We start from the raw sequence: 13,645 nt of genomic DNA, 5'->3' as shown, positions 1-13,645 counted from the left end.
ACCACCCTAGTGACACAGGCACACAGACCTGTTCACTCTAATATTTACAAACGAAACAGTATGCTGCCACCTTGTGTGTGCTACTTAACTCCAGATGAGGGCAGTAGCCTTTCACCTTCTGAGGGTGACGCTTTAGGCACCCGTCTCGGTCTAAGCAGACTGCAGTTCATTAGACAGTCTCAGGTCGTGGCACATAAGCTTCATCCATATTTGCTCATGACCAAAAATAGTTCCCAAGGATGCAGACCTCACTGCAGCTGGCACACGTAGGCAGGGCTGCACTTCTGTCGCCATGTGAGAGACGTTTCCGTCCAAGCAGAGGGGGAGCTTTGGGTAAGGAGCAGTGGTATTTCATCGGAGGTCCAGAAGTAGGTATTTAAAAGAAGGCTCTAAGAAGAGACAGTGATATTCCATAGGACGTTCCAAAGAGGAGCAGTGAAAATGCATAGGAGGTTCTAAGGAGGCGCGGTGGTATTCCATAGGAGGTTCCAAAGGGGTGAGGTGGTATTCCATAGAAGGTTCCAAAGGGGCGCAGTGGTATTCCATTGGTGGTCCCAAAGGGGCGCAGTGGTATTCCATTGGTGGTCCCAAAGGGGCGCGGTGGTATTCTATTGGTGGTCCCAAAGGGGCGCAGTGGTATTCCATTGGTGGTCCCAAAGGGGCGCGGTGGTATTCCATTGGTGGTCCCAAAGGGGCGCGGTGGTATTCCGTAGGTGGACCCAATGGGGTGCAGTGGTATTCCATTGGTGGTCCCAAGGGGGCGCGGCGGTATTCCATTAGTGGTCTGGAGAGGGGCTTAGTGTTTCAAAGGAGGGTCTAATGAGAGGCTTTGTTTTATATTAGGAAGGTTCAGCGAAATTCAGTGACATTATACATGGGGTTCCAGTGAAAGGTAGTGGTATCTCAAGGCAGGAAAATAATTAAAAGACAAAACAAGGTGTAGGTGCAGGGCATGAAATGAAACCATATAAACAAAGTGCCACTGTCTGAACAATGAATCAATGTCTAGAGAAGTGTATTCTATAGAAAGTATGATGTGTGAATGTAAAAGTACATGGTTACAGGGGCATTGATCTAAGGTTAATTAATACCACCACAGTCCAGGAAGCACTCACTGCATGCTCCTGCTCACAGGTTCTCAAACCAACAGAAAGGATGTATTTGCACTTTGTGGCTAGTGGTGAGTTTGAGACGTCACTTCTTCTTTTTCATTTTCTCACAGGATGACATTTCAGAAGACGACGTGGACGATTCCTTTCGGAATATGTTTGGACAGCTGGCTGGAGAGGTGGGTTGGTTACTAGTTCTTACCCTTCAGATGAGGCTGGAGGTGGAGGAGGGGATGCTCTTCTTCTGGTCAAGCTCATGTTCTCAATGCTGGTACTAAGTTGCTTGTCAGTAGAGGCACAGCAACGATTTCGAAGAAGAGACTTCAACGCAAGTTAATGTCTGATTAGACGGTCCGTAATGAAACCGACAGTCAGACCCATGGGAAAGACTTTTCACCTGCCATATTTACAAGCCCCTCCCCCCATCAGCCATTGGAGGTAGTCTTCGGGCGGCTTAGGACGATTTGTGAGCAAATAACATTCCAAAAGTGTCAGACTGAGAAGTATTTCCAGCTATGTCTCATATGGACACTGGAAACAATCTCCTGAGGTGCATGTCTGATGGGGCTTCGGCGTGGGCATCCTACCAGTATGTGTAGTCAAGGCCTGGAGATCACATCCTAGCTTTGCGTTGATCGGCTGCATCTCATAGAGCAGTGAGATAGTGTTGGAACTTGGATGCTTTTCTAGTGCCATCCTGGTTATTGGGTGTATGGACTCACTTCTGCCATCACGGTTAGTGGGTTCATTGACATACTGGTGCCATCACAGTCAGAGGGTATATTGACTTACAGCTTCCATACCAGTTATTGGGTAAGATGGCTCACTGGCCTACCCTTGCTACAAGCAGGGTGCTTCCCCAGCACATAGCTTCCATGTCTTCTGACATTACATCATCAGATGGAATTAATATGAAACCGATGAAATGTAAGGGCTACTTAGTTAAAAATCGAGCGGGGTAACCTGAATTAAAAGAAAAAGGAGGGTGTCGATGAAGGGATTTTTAAGCGATGTAGCATGAGATGTTGGACAAATGGTGTAGTAACAAAGAACCGCTGGAGGCAGGGTGGTCTTTAGTCCACCGGCTCGATCCAGTACACTCTTCTTTCCTAGTTCAGTGCATTGGCTCAAGTGGATGAAACATCACATTTTACGAGCACGGTCTGAGAGACGTTGGAACAAAGACGTTCCAAGCATAAATGTAGAACTTTTAACAATTAGACCAACCTGTCTCTTGAAGAGAGATCTTTTGTTCACAATATTGTTGATTGAAACCCCTCTATTTTACGTAGACAATGTCTGGGAGGGGAGGCAGGAGAACTTTGCTATTTTTAAAAAGTAAGATCATCAAGCAGCAGATTCTGTCTGTGAGAATTGATTGAAAGTGATCACTGGCTCATGGGCAGATCACCTTCAGCATTGCGTTCTGCTGTAGACAAGATCTTCACTCCTGGGAAGGGGTCGCAGTACCATAGGGATTCCCCCTATTGCTGTCTTCCTTTCACTGAGAAAACCTCAAAAGTGATGGGTAGAATGCTTGAATTAAACTGTATTTACTCTGAACTGCATTCCCATCCATCATTTTGTTTGTTTACTATTCCATTGCAGTGAAGAGGCTTGTGGATCTCGGCCTTGGTCCTGCTGAAATAGTAACAGCCCAGCTTTATCCCATCTGAGTGGGAGTACATGCAGCCCAGCCATGGATCAGCGTTATTTGGCCTCGTTAGTGTAGTGTGTCTGCGGGACCCATAATAAGTTACAGTACCCCCTTCTGGGTATGCTGATATAGCAACTGTGGAATAAAGTGTCCCATCAATTTTGTATCTGTCGGGGACATCACGGGATCTAGGGCCATATGCATCCAGCAAATTCGCATTCGCAAAGGCCGAAATTCTGCAAATTTCGGCCTTTGCGGGTGCGAATTTGCTAAATGGAATGTATTAAGCAAAATGTGGTGCAAAATAAAGAATCTCAAAATTTGCAATTCCTTAAATGCATTGTATGTAGCCAAAAAAATTAGCAAAATGCCCTTAAGGAATCGCAAATTACCTTGGTAAGTTGCGAATTCCTTGAAAAATTCACATTTTTGCATTTTTCAAAGTGCCATGTGACGCACATACATGCCCTTAGGGCATGTATGTGCGCCATATGTGCACCCATGCATATTTCAGGGGTGCAACAGGGTGTCCTTTGGACACCCCTGCACCCTTGAAATTATTCTCAATTTGTGATTAGCAAATTGCGAATCGCAAATTGAGAATAACTTCCCATTCATTCCTATGGGCCTCCTGGCCCATAGAAATGAATGGGAAAGTATTCCTTAATTGCGATTCGCAATTTGCTAATCACAATGAAGGAATTTTAAGTAATCGCAAAAAAAATGCGATATCGCTATTTGGGAATCGCAAATGGGTATCTTGATACATATGGCCCTAGTCCCCAGCACCACTATTTCAGTGCTTCAGAAGAGCTCGTGCAATATTTTAGGACCCTGTAAGTCTAGTGCTTGGGTGCTGGGGCTACTGAACAATGAACAGCGAAAGACTCACCATCATCTGATTCTTCCGCAGGACATGGAGATCAGTGTCTTTGAACTCCGGACCATTCTCAACAGAGTTGTGACCAAACGTAAGTATGGAGCCCTACAGAAGTCCTGAGATCCAGCTCCCTGATGCACGAAGAAGGGCAGCAGGAAGGGCGAGTTGCAGATCTGGGCAGGCACAAGGAGGATTAGACATGCACAGTGCTCTTTAGCTCCTCGGCCACCTTTCCGCTTTATAAGAGCCAGTATATACACATGGTGGTGGGTTAGGGTGGAGAGAATCAGAGATGCATTAGGTGACAAATATTTGCAATTGGAGAGTATGATAGGGGTATAAAGTGATGTGACAAGGAGGGTGAATGCACACAGGGGAATCTGACTTGATTACAAGGCACGGAAGGGGTTATGCTAATAGCATATGTGGGGGTAGTGATAGGGGATGGTGTGCATTAGGTCTTTACGGACATGCTATTGTATGCTTGAATTTGAAGATAAGCTCCACACATCAGAGAAATGGAGAAGAGGATATCTGATACTTGGAGATGGGGTGGACCGAATCAGGCATGCGTTTGGGTGGCAGAAGTAGGGGTTAGCAAATGAGTTTGCCTGTGTGGCAAATACAAATAAGCAATTTTAAAATGTACAGAACATAGTTAGAATTGTAATCTATGTTTAAAAGATGAGTTTCCATTATTCAATGGCCAATACTAGTGCAATATTCCAATGACCATCTCAATCCAACCTATGTGTTCCGTCCCTTCCTACCCCCTGAATGCCCCATTCCTCCCGGCAGACACCTGTGCCGCTCCCCTCTAGGTTACATATTTTACAGATCTTCCGCTGCCTTTGGCCGCTTGTGTTAATCCTGTTTTTCCCATTGGTTCCTCTTGTGCAGTTCTTTGAGTATTAGCAATCCACGTATCGCAGGTATGGACTCTGTCAGGCTGACATGAAGGTAAGGTTTGCAGAACTAGCACTAACGCTGACCTTTGCCCCCTAGACAAGGACCTGAAGACAGATGGCTTCAGCATGGAATCCTGCCGCCAGATGGTCAACTTGCTGGATGTATCCTTCCATGGTGTCTACTTCATTTATTTGTAATTTTTAGGTCTCGCACTTGCGACCATCGCAAAGCGATGTCGCTGCAAGACCTATAGTTGTCGAGTCTGCTTTCAAGGAGACAAGAGATGGGCACCCGCAGGCCAGGATCGGGTCGCGCGCGTTCCCCACGTGACTTACAGTCAAACGCTGTTCATCTCCTGTCTCCCTTGCAAGCCTCAGCCGCCACACATACACACGCACACGCGCGCACACACACACATATCCCCCCTCCAATCACCGGGCTCTTTTGCGGCGTCGCTGCGCTGCTACAGGCTCCGCACTCCCCTGGTGTTTTCTCCACTGCATCACCTCATGCGGGGCTTCCCTCAGGCCTGGGAGCCCCGCGTCACCACTGCTCCTCTGTGCCAGCCACTCCGTGGGCTTCCCGCAAAAGGCGGAAGTCCCGCCCCACGACGTGACGCTCCTGAACTTCCGGTTTTAGCCAGCCAGAAGGTGAGACAGCAACTACGCAGGGACCGAGGAGAGACGTCTAGGTGCATTTGGAGTAACTTTTGACCCCTTCGAGCTAGAAACACTATTCTTTTATTCAAATCTGTAGCATAAGCAACAGGGGGTGGTGTATGTGGCAAATGCAGAAAGTCCATAATTATGTGGAAAATACTTCAGCAGCAAAATTGCAAAGTTCCAGTTAAGTTAAAACAACGTATAAAGCGCATAAATAGCAATAGGGTCTCAGGGTCGAGTGGTCCTGAGTATAAGAAACACTGCCACAAAAGGATGTAACATGTAAGATAAATCACAGGTTACAGACAGACAACAAGTACGTCACAGCCTCACAGACATGTCGCAGCGCACAGAGGCCAGGCTCAAGGTGCTGACACTCTGGAGGCCTGAGGCGCTTCATCCGGACATAAACCGAGGGGATGACATGATAGGCGTTGAATCTGAGCATGTTTACTCAGCCCCAGCCCCTCCTCTCCCCAGCCCCCACCCCACCACACCCACCTCACCCCCCCCCCTCCTCCGTGGCTCCCTCGGGCCCGCACAAGGGACGGCTTTAAAAGTCGGGACGGTCCCACCTCACACCCTAGGGACAGAGCAGCCAAGAGGCGCCTTCGCCACACCCTGGACAGGAGCATCGCACGCAGGAGCTAGGTGAGTGCGCTTCGAGGCGCTGGGAGGGCAGGGGGGTGGGTCTGTGCAAAGGGGGGGGTCTGTGCAAAGGGGGGGGGAGTCTGTGCAAGGGGGGTCTGAGCAGAGGGGTTTGTGCAGGGAGCATCTGTGCATGGAGGTCTGTGCAGGGGAGGGTCTCTGCAGGGAGGGTCTCTGCAGGGGGTCTGTGCAGGGAGGGTCTGTGCAGGGAGGGTCTGTGCAGGGAGGTCTGCAGGGGGTTTGTGCAGGGAGCATCTGTGCAGGGAGGGTCTGTGCCACCACCAGCCCCATACCAGCCGCCACCCGGCCACCACCACCCCCCAGCCCCATACCAGCCACCACCCCCCAGCCCCATACCAGCCGCCCACCAGCCACCACCACCACCCCCAGCCCCATACCAGCCGCCACCCTCAGCCCCATACCAGCCACCACCCCCCAGCCCCATACCAGCCGCCACCCGGCCACCAGCCACCATCTCCCAGCCCCATTCCAGCCACCTCCCAGCCCCATACCAGCCACCACCCGGCTCCACCTTCATTATTCCTAATAAAAAACATTAGAAAAATCACAGACAAACTTGAAACATTGAATATAGCAGTAAATGTGATTAGCCTGCATGGTAAAGTATGTTCCACAGTTGCCCTAATGACTTGACTGCTAATTAAATAAACAAGCATTTACAATGCAATAGGTCTCGCGTTTGCAAGAGTTTAAGCTATTGGCATTGTAAATGACAATGCCTTTTATTTATGTTTTAAAAACGAACACATAAAATAAAGGCCTTATCATTTACAACGCCAATAGCTCAAACTCTAGTAAATGCGAGACCTATTGCATTGCAAATGCTTGTTGATATAACATCAGCCATCACTGCAAGTGGGGTGTCTGGGCGCTTAACAAAGTGTTTGAATTAGCACAGGACAAATGTAAAATACATTCAAGGGAGAAGAGATGTGACCATGAAGCATGAACAGGAGAAAGAGCTGTCTTGGTGTATCTAAAGATGAACACGGTCAAGATTAGCTGTGAAGAACAGAATGTATGTTAATGGAATAGTATCATCCTGGTCTGCTGGCTCCGTGGACTTATGCATCCTCTCCTGTGTTTGACATCATGGTCACTGGCTCAAATCCATGGGATTGACTCAGCCTTTCATACTTCCAATGGCGATAAAATGAGTTGAAGTTTAATAAAAGGGATCCCCTTCTAAGTGTGAGCGTTCTGAGGGCAGGGAAAACAGCAACTAGTGTACAAACTCACCCCCACCCTGAGAACTGTTTATTAAGCAAGCGAAAGTCCCTACAACAGAAGCAAAGCTATTCTTCAGCCAGCCCTCGCGTAACTGCCTTCACAGGAATGCTTGTGAGTAATCTAGAACCCAGACCGCAGGCTTATCCTACATTCCACTTCTGCTATGAAGCTCTTTCAACGACCAACAGGGTCCCATAGGGTGGCATAACACATGCGGCAGCCCTTAGGGACCCTCTTTAGTACCCATGCTCTAGGTACCAGGGACCCTGTTTACTAGGGATTTATAGAGGTACCAATTGAACAGCTAATTTTTGTAGGGAAAGAACAGTGGCACTAGAGCCTGATTAGCAGGCTTCAGTGCACTCTCAGAGTTGAAAACCAGCACCTAGTCGTTCTAAAGGGGGCACAAAGTGGGGCGACAACTGCAACAAAAGTCTAGTTTCCTACACTTGCTAGAGAGCAGACTGAGTGCCGACTGGGAGAAATTCAAGACCTGACGCAGCATATCTGATAGAGACGTCTAGCCGCAGATTCCGTAACTTAGAATATCCCCAGGCATCAGACTGGATTGGGAAAACTATTTGCAGCAGCACCTCTGCGTGCTGGGGGAGCCACCGGCGCACGGCTCCGCCCTGACGTCGTCTACGGACATGACGTCAGCTTTCTTCTTTTCTGCATCCCAACGCGGTTCCTGGAAAACCAGCAGTTCCTTGACCTGTTTTTCGGGTCTTCTCGGTAACGGACCTGCACGCCATATGTGGTGCCTCTGAGTGCACCATGACTCAATAGAGTGCAACGATTGTCAGCGGATGAAACCAAAGTCCTTACGGGAGCGTGTAAGGGGGTACCCCTGGTGCCCCCAGGCGAGACAGTAACCTATGACTCCTCCCTCTTATTTTCACAGCCCCCGCTTCCTCCCTCGTGGAACCGGTTCGAGGAGTGTTACAGCTGTGACGAGGAAGAGACTGACAGCGGCCCCTTTAACTGGTACGGCGGGACTGTGGAGGCGGGGCCCGACTCCACCCTAAAAGAGGAAGGAGAACAGGTACAGGTGTGTCTATACACCGGAGGAGCGGTCAGCAGAAAGAGAGGTGCGGCGTGGAGCAAGTGGGAAGACAGCAATGAGACGTGGGAAGAGGGCGAGGTGCTGGAGACTTCTCTATCAGGAGGAGAAAGGCGAGACGCATCGACTACGGAGGAGGAGAGAAGCGCCGGAGATTCGGAGAAGTGCCAAGAGAGACGGCGGCTTCAGGAGAGGCGAGACTAGCACCGGCGGCAGGCGTGGACGCGGAAACACCAGAAGCCAATCCCGGTGAGGAGGAGAATCGAGAGAGAACCGAGGAGGAGGTCGGACCGAAAGCGGACGGCACACAGAAGCCAGGAGGCCACCGATCCCACGAGCCGCCCAGCCGCTCCCCTGGAGGGGCGTGGCTCAAGTGCAAGTTCAAGTTCAGGGATTTATATAGCGCACTACTCACCCAGAGGGTCTCAAGGCGCTTGGGGAAGGGGGGTTCAATTTTTGTCGAATAGCCAGGTTTTAAGTTCTTTTCTGAAGGAGATGTGGGTTTTGAGTAAGGCGGAGGTGAGTGGGGAGTGAGTTCCAGGTCTTGGCCGCCAGGAAGGAGAAGGATCTGCCACCCATGGTGGATTTTCGGATGCGCGGGACTGCGGCGAGGGCTTGATTGGACGATCTAAGTTGGCGGGTGGGTGTGTAGAAGGACAGTCGAGTGTTGAGGCATTCGGGTCCTAGTTTGTAGAGGGCCTTGTGTGCGTGGGTGAGAAGACGGAATGTAATTCTCTCGTTGACGGGAAGCCAGTGGAGGTCTTTTAGGTGTCCGGTGATGTGATCTTGGCGAGGGATGTCCAATATGAGTCTCGCTGATGCGTTATGGATGCGTTGGAGTTTTTTCTGTAATTTTGCTGTGATTCCGGCGTATAGTGTGTTACCATAATCCAGTCGACTTGTGACCAGTGCGTGGGTGACAGTCTTTCTTGTTTCGAGGGGGATCCAACGGAAGATCTTTTTGAGAATACGAAGTACGTTGAAGCAGGAGGATGAGACTGCGTTGACTTGTCTGGACATCGAGAGAGAGGAGTCTAGGATGAAGCCCAGGTTGCGTGCGTGGTCTGTAGGTGTGGGTGCTGTGCCCAGAGCGGAAGGCCACCAAGAGTCGTCCCAGGCAGAGGGGGAGGATCCTAGGATGAGCACCTCCGTTTTGTCTGAGTTGAGTTTTAGGCGTCTATGTTTCATCCATTCGGCTACTTCTTTCATGCCTTCGTGAAGATTGGTTTTGGCGGTGTTAGGGTCTTTGTTGAGGGAAAGGATTATTGTTATTGTTATTGTTAGTGAGTTTTTATATCGCGCCTAATCACCTGCAGGTCTCTAAGCGCCTGGAAAGATGGTAACAGACAATAACTTAGCAAGATGAAAGCTGAGGTCATAGCAGATTATACTGTGCTCATGCTTTTGCGGAACAGAAATGTTTTTAGACTCTTCCTAAATCGTAATAGATTCCCTTCCCGGCGCAGCACCTCCGGCAACCTGTTCCATAGCTGAGGAACTTGCACTGAAAAGGCTCTCCCTCCCTTGGTCACTAACCTGTAGCGAGGGCAGACCAGTAATTGGGAGTCTGAAGATCGAAGTGTTCTCATAGGGCAATAAAGTTGCAGACGATCTTTGATGTAGGTTGGGGCTTTGCAATAGATTGCCCTATGGGCCGTGCATAAGTTCTTAAATTCCACTCTTTCTTTAATGGGGAGCCAGTGCAAACTTTGTAGTAGGGGAGTGGCTTTAGATCTCCTCGGTAGCCTGAAGATCAACCGGGCAGCGTCATTCATTATGACCTGAAGCCTACTGGTCAGAGTTTTAGGTAAGCCAGGGTAAAGGGCATTACCGTAATCAATTCTGGAGATGATGGTGGCCGCTACTATTGATCGCATCATGGGTTGTGAGAGGACAGGAATTAACTTCCGCAGTTGCCGAATGATGTTTGTGCAACTTCCCACAACCGCGGAGATCTGAGGGGCCATTGACAGATCATCATCCAGCTTGATCCCCAAGCTCTTTACAAACAGGCTTGGTTTTGGAGCAGGGCCTAACTCTGTGGGCCAGTAGAGATCACACCAAGGTGAGGCAGTGGATGGAATCACTAGTACCTCAGTCTTATCAGGGTTAATTTTTAACAGGTTATCCGTCATCCATTGCACTGTGAACCACAAGATGTTCTGAGCTTGGAGTTGTGCCGCCACAGTGTCATCGACACTTAACAGCAGTTGCGTGTCGTCCGCGTAATTAAAGACTTTACAGCCCATGGTGGCCAAAGAAGCAATCAATGGTTGCAGGTAGAGATTAAATAGAAGCGGGGACAGGGCGGACCCCTGTGGCACCCCGCACTCTAAAATCCCTATCTCAGATGTTTCATCCCCCAGTTGTATCTTTTGGGTCCTTCCTGTAAGGAATGATTGCAACCATTGAAAGGCCAAGCCCTTAATCCCAAAGTCCTTCAATCTTTCCAAAAGCAAGGCATGGCTGACAGTATCGAACGCCGCTGATAAGTCCAGCAAAATCAGGGCGCTCGGTTTCTTGCAGTCAGCCATGCCTCTTAGATCATCCAACACCGAGAGCATCACCAACTCGGTGCTGTGATGAGCTCGGAAACCTGCCTGTCTCTCATGGAGTAGATAATGAGTTTCCAGATAGAGGGACAGGGACTTTAATACATGCTGCTCAAGAACTTTTGAGAGAAAAGGCAGCTGGGAGATAGGTCTGTAATTTTTTAACACCGCAGGATCCGATCCAGACTTTTTCAGTAGAGGTCTTACACGTGCCTCCTTAAGCTCAACCGGTAGGTACCCCGTATCTAATGATCTATTGAGGAGGGAGATGATACATTCCTCCAACAAGGGGCGCGCAACACGGAAGATCTCAGGTGGGCATGGATCAGCTGGGGAGCCAGATTTTATTTTACTCATCAGCTGTTCTAGAATCAATAGATCCAACTCTGGAAACTTTTCAAGGGAGCAGTCGGTCATGATCTCAGGTGCTGATGTTATAGCAGTCCCCAATACCACCCTGTTCTTTATCTCCTGAATGATGATCTTCACCTTCTCCAAAAAGTAAGCCTGAAAGGTGTTACAGTCAATAGGGGCCTTGGAGTTATCTGTTTTTTTGCTCAACTCTGCCAGTATTTTAAAGGTCTCTTTCTGAATATTCGCTGCCTTACTTAGGCGGGACTCAAAGTGGTCCGCTTTAGCTTGGGTCATGAGGTTTTTATATTGATGAAGGGAGGCTTTATAGAGTTTCCTGTCAGTATCCTGCTTGGTTTTCCTCCACACTCTTTCCAGGGCTCTAAGCTTTCTTTTTGTTTCCCTTAAGGCTGGCGTAAACCAGGGAGCCCCTTTACCGGATCGCTTTATTTGCTGCGTTCTTACCGGCGCTATTTGATCAATGGCCTGGGTCACGCTCCTGGTTAGATCAGAGTATTCACGGTCCAGGCTGCGTCGCAGATCAGCGACCTGGGATGTTACCGGGAGCACCTTAGTCAGGGATGCTAGATCAACCTCGGCCCATTTCCGGGTTTTCCTGGTACCAGGCGGACCGCTGGTAGTACCGCTTTTAAAGCGGGCCTCACAAGATATCAGGTGGTGATCAGACCAGATGCAAGGGGCTACCTCTTTAAGGGTTAGACTAGCATCTGTGGTCCACACAAGGTCAAGAGTGTGGCCTTTTTCGTGTGTGGGGACATCCACAATTTGTTTAAAACCCACCGCAGACATTAGGGTGTCCAGCTGGCGCGTGGGCAGGTCCCAGTTGGGTTTATCCCAATGTAAATTAAAATCTTCAGTTACCAGAATTTTCATATATCTCGAACATAAGTCAGATATAATGGGGCAGAATAGGTCATAGAAGAGTGGAGTTGAGTTGGGTGGACGGTAGACTGACAAGATCACCCAGCACATATTGTGCACCGTGACCTTTACCCCCAGCAAATCAGTCAGGTCAATTGTCTCTGATAGCAGCTTCTCCACTAACAGGGTCTTCCTATAGAAGATAGCTACCCCTCCTCCCCGTGAGCTACCAGGGCGGTTGTGCCACATTACATCATATCCGCTTGGGAGGGCGGCGATGATATCCGGCATCGAGTTCTCACCCGTCCAGGTCTCTGAAAGAGTCAGAACATCGATGTCATTGTCCTGAAGCATGCTGTAGACCTCCAGATGATGGCGATGGAGCGAACGAGTGTTAAGGCTGACTATCTTTAATATAGGGTGCTGAACCGGGAGATTAACTGGGTGTCGTCGGCGTAAGAGATGATGTTACGGTTGTGTTGACGCGCGATGGAGGCGAGTGGACTCATGTAAACGTTGAAGAGGGTGGGACTGAGTGATGATCCTTGTGGTACTCCACAGATGACTTCAGTGGCCTCTGAGTTGAATGGGGGAAGTCGGACTCTTTGAGTTCTCCCGGCGAGGAATGAGATGATCGAGTCCAAGGCTTTTCCTTGTATGCTGATGTTGCTGAGGCGTTATATAAGGGTGCTGTGGCAGACTGTGTCGAAGGCGGCGGAGAGGTCGAGTAGGATGAGGGCCACTGTTTCTCCGTTGTCCAGTAGTGTTCGGATGTCGTCTGTAGCTGCGATGAGGGCGGTTTCGGTGCTGTGTTTGGCTCGGAAGCCGGACTGTGAGGGGTCGAGGGAGTTGTTGGATTCAAGGAAGGCGGCGAGCTGGCTGTTAACTGCTTTCTCAATGACTTTGGCGGGGAAGGGGAGGAGGGATATGGGTCGGTAGTTTTTAAGTTCAGAGGGGTCTGCTATGGGTTTCTTCAAGAAGGCGCTGAGTTCGGCGTGTTTCCAGCTTTCTGGGAAGGTGGCAGAGTTGAACGAGCAGTTGATGACATCACGGAGATGGGGTGCGATGATGGAGTCAGCTTTGTTGAAGATGTGGTGGGGGCAGGGGTCGGTTGGCAAGCCAGAGTGGATTGAGTTCATTAGGCGGATGGTGTCTTCGGTGGTGATTGGGTTCCAGGCGCTGAGGTTGTTAGTTGGCGGTGTAGGATCTGAGGGGGGTGGGGAGGGTTGTTCGCAGGGAGTGTTCTCGAAGCTGTTGTGAATGTCGGCAGTTTTGTTGTAGAAGAAGGAGGATAACGCATCGCAGAGGTCTTGGGAGGGAGTGATGTCGTTAGATGCTGCGGCGGGGTTGGTGAATTCTTTGACGATGTTGAAAAGTTCCTTGCTGTTGTGGGCGTTGTTCTCGAGACGATCCTTGAAAGCTGATTTCTTGGTGGATCGAATCAGTTGGTGGTGTTTGCGGGTGGCCGCCTTGAGGGTGGCCATGTTGTTGGTGTTTGGGTTTTTTCTCCATGTTTTCTCTAGGGTGCGGCATAGCTTCTTGGATTTTTTATGGTCATCATTGAACCAGGGAGCCTTTTTGCTGCCTGAATTGATCTGGTGCTTTTTCAGGGGTGCTAATTCGTCAGCGCTGTGGGTGATCCATTGCTTGAAGTTGGTGGCCGCTTGGTTGGGGTCCAATG

The 13,645-nt window shown here is 49.5% G+C and overlaps 1 protein-coding gene across 1 annotated transcript in view; it reads left to right on the top strand.

The window, feature by feature from the left end:
* The window catches only part of LOC147706810 (calpain-1 catalytic subunit-like), a 581,687-nt gene that overhangs the window by 513,157 nt on the left and 54,885 nt on the right, over positions 1-13,645 (top strand). Inside the window, exons 14-16 of the mRNA XM_086925938.1 lie at positions 1,223-1,288; positions 3,680-3,737; positions 4,652-4,716. Coding sequence (XP_086782064.1) covers positions 1,223-1,288; positions 3,680-3,737; positions 4,652-4,716 — 189 coding nt within the window. The remainder of the gene's footprint in view (positions 1-1,222; positions 1,289-3,679; positions 3,738-4,651; positions 4,717-13,645) is intronic.

This window comes from Lissotriton vulgaris, chromosome 6 (assembly GCF_964263255.1).
Source record: "Lissotriton vulgaris chromosome 6, aLisVul1.2, whole genome shotgun sequence".
Lineage (NCBI taxonomy): Eukaryota > Metazoa > Chordata > Amphibia > Caudata > Salamandridae > Lissotriton > Lissotriton vulgaris.
The sequence above is the reverse complement of the archived record's forward strand: the minus strand, read 5'-3'. Positions and strand labels throughout refer to the sequence as shown.